Source organism: Atta cephalotes (genome assembly GCF_000143395.1).
Source record: "Atta cephalotes unplaced genomic scaffold scaffold00007, whole genome shotgun sequence".
Taxonomy (NCBI): Eukaryota; Metazoa; Arthropoda; class Insecta; order Hymenoptera; family Formicidae; genus Atta; species Atta cephalotes.
In genome coordinates this window covers 1023979-1030797 of record NW_012130071.1, presented here as the reverse complement: position 1 = coordinate 1030797, position 6819 = coordinate 1023979, and the positions used below count along the sequence as shown (strand labels likewise).

The 6819-nt window shown below is 29.1% G+C and overlaps 2 protein-coding genes across 2 annotated transcripts in view; one reads left to right on the top strand and one right to left on the bottom strand.

Annotated features, from left to right (window-relative positions):
- Positions 1-2438, top strand: part of LOC105626976 (sialin) — a 5896-nt gene extending 3458 nt beyond the window's left edge. Inside the window, exons 3-4 of the mRNA XM_012208262.1 lie at positions 292-536; positions 2244-2438. Coding sequence (XP_012063652.1) covers positions 292-536; positions 2244-2438 — 440 coding nt within the window. The remainder of the gene's footprint in view (positions 1-291; positions 537-2243) is intronic.
- Positions 2439-3110: 672 nt separating this feature from the next.
- Positions 3111-6819, bottom strand: part of LOC105626892 (arginyl-tRNA--protein transferase 1) — a 9471-nt gene continuing 5762 nt past the window's right edge. The window contains exons 6-8 of the mRNA XM_012208183.1: positions 5188-5360; positions 4828-5089; positions 3111-3603 (exon numbers count right to left, since the gene is read on the bottom strand). Coding sequence (XP_012063573.1) covers positions 3436-3603; positions 4828-5089; positions 5188-5360 — 603 coding nt within the window. The 3' untranslated portion in view covers positions 3111-3435. The remainder of the gene's footprint in view (positions 3604-4827; positions 5090-5187; positions 5361-6819) is intronic.

Genomic DNA, 6819 nt, shown 5'->3' with positions numbered 1-6819 from the left:
ATAAAAATATGTCCACATATAACATTTTTTCTCGGAATTTTAGTAAATACCAAAAAAACTCTGCACCAAAAGATATTCATTGAAAACAAACATTGCTTTATTATTATTTAATTATCAATTATATTATTTTTGATATTTTATAGGATATAATTAACACTTTAGACTTTGTTTTTTTTTTAATATACGTTATTATGATTTGGTAAACACAATATTTCTTATGGCCTCTTCTTATAGTCTCTTTTGCCTGTAAAGCATATTGAAAATTTAAGTTTCAGTCAGAATTTCTTTCAGCACATTTTATACCGGGCATTTTTCTGATATTGGTCGGCTATGTCGGATGCGATTTTGTACTAGCAAACATTTTTCTGTTCTTTGCACTGGGTTTCAACGGTGCTGCTCTTATCTCTAATCTGTCGAATAATCAGGATCTCGCGCCAAATTTTGCTGGTTTCCTTTACGGTATCATGAATACAATTGGTACCACTTCCGGCATGATTATTCCACCAATAGTTGAAGAGATAGCCGGCAAATTTGGAGTAAGTCTACTACAAATCAATTATTTTAATGAAAAAAGTGTAACTAATTTTTTTCTTTTTTTTTGTAAGAAATTATTATCATAATCTATTGATCTGATTGTTATTTTCAAATTATCATCTCAAATATTTTTCTTCGTAACTCTATTGTCTTAATAATTATTTATGATATTATCATTCATTGGATTTATTTTATTATTACCCGGTAAAAAATTTTTCATGCATAAATATACAATATAAATATGTATAAACATACATAAACACGCATAATAATAAATATTCATAAATATGTACAATTATATATGTCCATACATTCTTTTTTCTTTTGTAAAATTACTTTTTAGTGCAATAAAAATAATAATAGTAATGTGAAAACGTTAAAAATAATTAAAAAGGTAATTTTTGCATTATTTGTTTTAAAAAAAATTAAGTTTGAAGAAATATAAAAAATTACTTATGTATATTTATACCGGGATCGTGGGACCGAGGAGCGGGGATAGCCTGGCAAGCGCGCTGTCCGAGCTATGAAGGCTGCGATGCGGGGCGTTTGTCAGCCAATCCTCAACTCCCAAGACTCACGCGCCAAGCGATCGATAGGCATATGGTATACACTTCGCAGTAGTATTCGGCTATCTTTAAGGATTAATATCTCGTTAACTATTGGGGAAATTTACAAAATGATAGAGGACTTTTCGACTCAGTTTAGTCCGCTTTACCTGCTCATGAAATATTTGGCGATTATTTCCAGACACCCTATATAAAATTATTCATTATTATGAGCAATTTTTTTATATTTTTCCAAACTTGTTTTTTTCTAAAACAAACATTATTCCTTTAACTATTTTTTACTATGTTTTCACATTACTATTATTATTTCTATTACACTAAAAAGTAATTTTACAAAAGAAAAAAGGATGTAACATATGAACATATTTCATATATAATAATATTATACACGTTTATAAACATTTATGCGTATTTATGTATAAATATGTATAAACATATTCATGCATGAAAAATGTTTACTGGGTTTCTATTTGTGTAAATGTTGTAAATGCTCATTTACATTGTAACTATATAATTTGCATAATCGCGATTATCGTGATTGTCAAAATCTTCAATATATGAGTTATCATTCCTTGTTGTGTAACATTACATAATGGCAACATGATATAAATGGCCAAGCGCAAGTGGCTCTTATCTACACCTGAAATATCCGTTAATGTGTAACTCTACAAACTCTAACAATCTAATTATATCTTGATTATACGGTTTGAGCGCGATCCTTGACAAAACGAATCTTTGAATTAAAGAGAAAAACGAACAGCGGATGCACGCAACATTACGCAAGCGAGAACTACACTTACGCGGAAAGTTCCCCGATTGTTGCGACAAAAGAATTGTTCCTTCTTTAATTTTTCGTATATAAATTTGTTTCAATCCATTCGTCCTCTTCCAATTAAATGGCTGCATTCAGCAAAGAAAATTAATCAGTTAGCCTCTTCAATCAGTCAGTTTCAATCACTCTTGTCTTTAATTCTTCAGTGAATCTAAGTGTAGGAACAAATTATATTGAAGAATCACTAAACGCTAACTAGCTTAGCGCTAATTAGTTTTTTCTGCTGAACGCAGCTAATGGTGCTTATTCCTTGCATTTGCAATCCTTTATATGAAAATTTTAATACAAATTTATCTTCTTCTTTGTATTAGAATCCGATACACAGATGGCAGACACTTTTTTGGATCGGCGCCGCGGTGAGCATTGGGAGTATGATCGTGTTCCTGTTCGGAGGTAGCGGTAATATACAGAAATGGAATGAACTTCTACCGCTTGAGAATCCAAAAGAAAACGTAGAAGCTGGACAAACCAAAATGGAGCCTATTGGCGGTACTGCGCGGACTTAATCGATGATTCTTTCAAATTTTTATTTAACAATAACATGTGAACGTCCAATAGAAAAGTTTAATTATTGACAAGCATGTTCCTAAATAGAGTACAGGAAACATTCAAAAGACTGAAAAATTAAAAAGTTCTTAAGAAAGATTTAAAAGAATTGAACAGAAGATTATTTCAGGAATCGAAACTATTAAAAGACTTTTCAAACACTAGGCTATTTAAAAAGATACCTGAAATAAAAATATGTATTTAAGAAATGTCTGATAAAGTTAGACTAAAGATATACATATAATATTATAATTCATATCGCACATCATTTCTTTGAACAAGGTTTGTTATTTATCTACTTTCACATTTGATAATATCGCTTCATTGAATTTATTGACATATTTATATCATCATCACTACATAATTGAATAAAGATTTATTATTTTTTTTTTATTTTATTTATCTTGCAATCAACTGATGCGCAAATATTGTGTGTTCCGGAATCACCGAACTAAGATATTTTAAAAATATTAAAATAACAAAAACGTATAATAAATAAATATTTATCTGAACTTTTTTTACGTAATTTAATAATTCATTATTAAATTACGTATTATATTAAATACTATAAATTCAAGGAAAAAAAGAGAAGAATAAGGATTTGTGAAAAAAAATAGATTAATTATGCTTTAAGATAATGATTATTACGAAACTAAAATAATTTTTTCTAAACGTTCTTCAACAAAGTCGCTCATGGACGGTGAAGAAGTAATGCACATTTATTTTGCGCTTTTTACATTATCTGATTATAGTGTTCAAGCGCTTGCATCACAGATCGTTACGCCACAACACAATCAATAATCTTCTAAGAATAATGAATTCGATCATTTCTTTGTACATGAATATCGGCTAGCAATTAACTTCTGAAGTTATCACCAAAGTTCCACGATATAATACCGCCCTTCGATATAATAAGTCCTTCCTTGAAATATAATATCGTTCGTCAGTTTTAAATAATCACTCTCTAGAATAACGAAAGAATAGCATTCTTCGTGCACATGGCATTCCAACGAATTTGGCATATTCCTCCACCTCACGTTTTTCTTCGTGCGTTATCTGGCACATTTTCCGCAATGTTTTATATTTTTTATATGGCATCGCAATATTCTTGTACAATATCAATACCTAAAAAGAAAATGTTTCAGTATAATAACAAAAAATTTAACATTGTAATGAAACTTAATTACAATTTAAATTTTATTAGAAACTTAATTACAGTTTAAATTTTACTAGAATATACAAGATGTTTATTCAAATTTTGGAAAAAATTCTCTGAAAATTTCCGGATTTTTCAATTCTTTTTGTTCAAAATTCCAAGTAAAATTAGAAAATTTTTTAATGTAACTTTTTGAAATAAATTAAAATATAAGCGACATAAATAAATTATATTGAAAATTAGTAGAAAATAAAGATTCTACAATACTATATCTATCATTTACAAATGGAGCTACGAAATTTAGAGGATAGTATAGGGAAGGCTCATTATAATAAAGTATTAATGGCTGCATTTGATAGAGAAAACAATTTCGCAACTACTTGATTTTTCTTCTTGATTTTTGCATTTGATTCCTTATGGATCTAAGTAAACCAATTCTATTGAAGAATTTTACAACAGTTGCAAAACAGCTTTTCCTGCTAAACGCAGTCATTTACTCTATTCTGCTGAGCATTGTTTTTTACTGTCTCATTTCAACTTTTTAAATAAAAATTTGCAAGGCACACGAAAACATACGCGGATATGTATGCTATACTTGTTGCTAACTAATTATCATTTTGGTTGCGTTCGATTTGAGCTGACCACACATATTCAAGAAAAACTTATCAAGTATGACATTGCAAGCCACATACATACAAGTTTATTGGAGCATGTGTGTGACAAAATTGAATAATTATTGCAATAAATTTGTATATATGCGACTTGCGCATACCATATTTGACAAGTTTAAGTTGAAGTATGGCCTGCCTCAGGCGCTTTCATTCAGCATCATTATCCTTATTTAACAAATAAGATTTCTGTTTAAAGACAGAATGATTATAAGCGCTTAAAGAGTATCTAAATTGAATGCAGCCTTTATATATATATATATATTAAAAAATTTTTTAAACAAAGTTTTATTTAGAAGAAAACAAAAAAATAAAATTTCAAAAATTTTTTCTAAGTTCCAACAAAATTTCATAGAAAAAAATCCTTGATTTTCAACGATAAAAAATAAATCCCCTGGAAATTCCACATTTTTCCTAGATAGTAAACATTCTGATATACTAAATGTCGAAAACTATGTATGAAAACATAATAATCTTTTGCAATAAAGGTAACAATTACTTGTAAAATTATCTTAAAAAGTATACCTCTTCAACGTTGACTACTCCATTTTCATCGATGGCGTTGATCTCGTCATTCAAACGACTATACTTTTCGTTGTCTAATTTGACTAGGCAAGGTTCGATGTCGCACCACACATATGTCTCAGGACATAGAAGTTTCGATGGCTGCATTCTGGCTTTATATCGCATCTTCTGACACGTATGAATATAATAGCCCATGTAATAATATTTCAGATTGTTTGTCACTTTGTTGAGCTGTCTCGTTAGATAAATCTCTCGAAGAGAACTGAAAACAATTATTCAGAATTGTAGCTGATCCATGAATTTTAATCATATATATCACAATTAAATGTTTATAAAAAAGTGAATTTTAAAAAAACAAACCTAAAAGTTCCGAGAGACAGTTGACTATATGTAGGATCATAAAAAAAGTATACACTTGAGATGCACGACGGCAGAATGTCTATTACTCCTACTGCTATCAATTTATTATCCAACCAATATTGTTCGTGAAAAGAGCCGTATCCGTGAGGTGGTCCATTATCTGGTATCCATTGCTTTAAAAAGCAATTGAATTAAAATATTAAATGTTTTTAAATGCTTTTTTGCTTTATTATTAGTCTGTTCTTTTTAGCTAAACTACTTGCACTTTTTTCTTTTCCTCTTCAATATGACAAGAAAAAAAGGAAAGCTAAACCGTGCAAAAAGTTTAGCTAAAAAGAATAAGTCTTTAATTATTATTTTAGAGTAGCGATTAATACTAGAAGATTAATACAATGATTTTTATTCGTTTAAAAAACAGACCGAACAAATTATTGTGAAAATAAAGAAAGTGATAAAATCAAATATTTTATCAATATAAAAAGCATAATTATAAAAATAAAAACATTTTCACAATTCTTTTTTATGCAATATAATATTAATCTAAAAATAGAAAATATAATAATCATTAGAAAATATAATAATCTGATCAACAATAATCATTCGATACTTGTAGTGTTAAAATTTTGAATGACCAATAATCCCAATACACATATACATTACAAATACATTAGAAGTACAGAATTATTATTATTGATCGTTTTTATTTTTTAGAATAAATTATATTTCTTGTATAAAAGATAGAATTCTGAAATATTTTTGAATAATTTTTTCAATAATTATGTCCTTTATACTGATGAAATATTTGGTTTTATAATCTTCTTTTTTATTTTCATAGTCAGCGGTTATTCTGCCCTTTCATAAAGCACAAGATAGTATTTGTGTGACAGTACTATGCATAAACGAATATTTCTGTTCATTCCAATGAAAGGAAAAATTATTTTTTATATCGTTCGTAAATACGAAGAGATTAGATACAAAGTGTACCTGCAAGGGACTCTTCACAAGGAAGTTGTAGAATGCCTTTTGATCGCATTGTTCCGGTGTATCGCCATGAATCGTCATTTGATATTTTTTATAAAGATTCGCGCTCGTTTCGAGAGTATTCAGGAATTCGTCTGACATTACTCTCACCAATTTCATCTAACAAATTTAAAATGTGAAATTTTCCATGTTTAGCCGATAAATAAGATAATATCTAATATAAGAATAACTATTGTCATCAAGCAATGATAATGCAATCATAAGTTTCCTATTTAATTAATTATTTAATTAAGAGGCGAGGTCCACTTTGCTCCAATCATGATAATACAGCTGTCTCCATATAGCATTTATTTGATTATTGTGAAAACGTTAGCGATGTCAACATATCGCAACATGATTATGTAAATAAAAAAAATTCAATCAAATGACAGTAGAAAATAAAAATTGAATCGTGCGCGCAAAAACGCAAAGCTTCTATCTATTATTACGAGAGGAAATTAGAAAGTAAATTGAATTTATTTATCTCTCACGTACATTACACGTTAACAATACACACACACACACACACACACACACACACACACACACACACACACACACACACACACACACACACACACACACACACACANGCGCGCGCGCGCGCGTCGT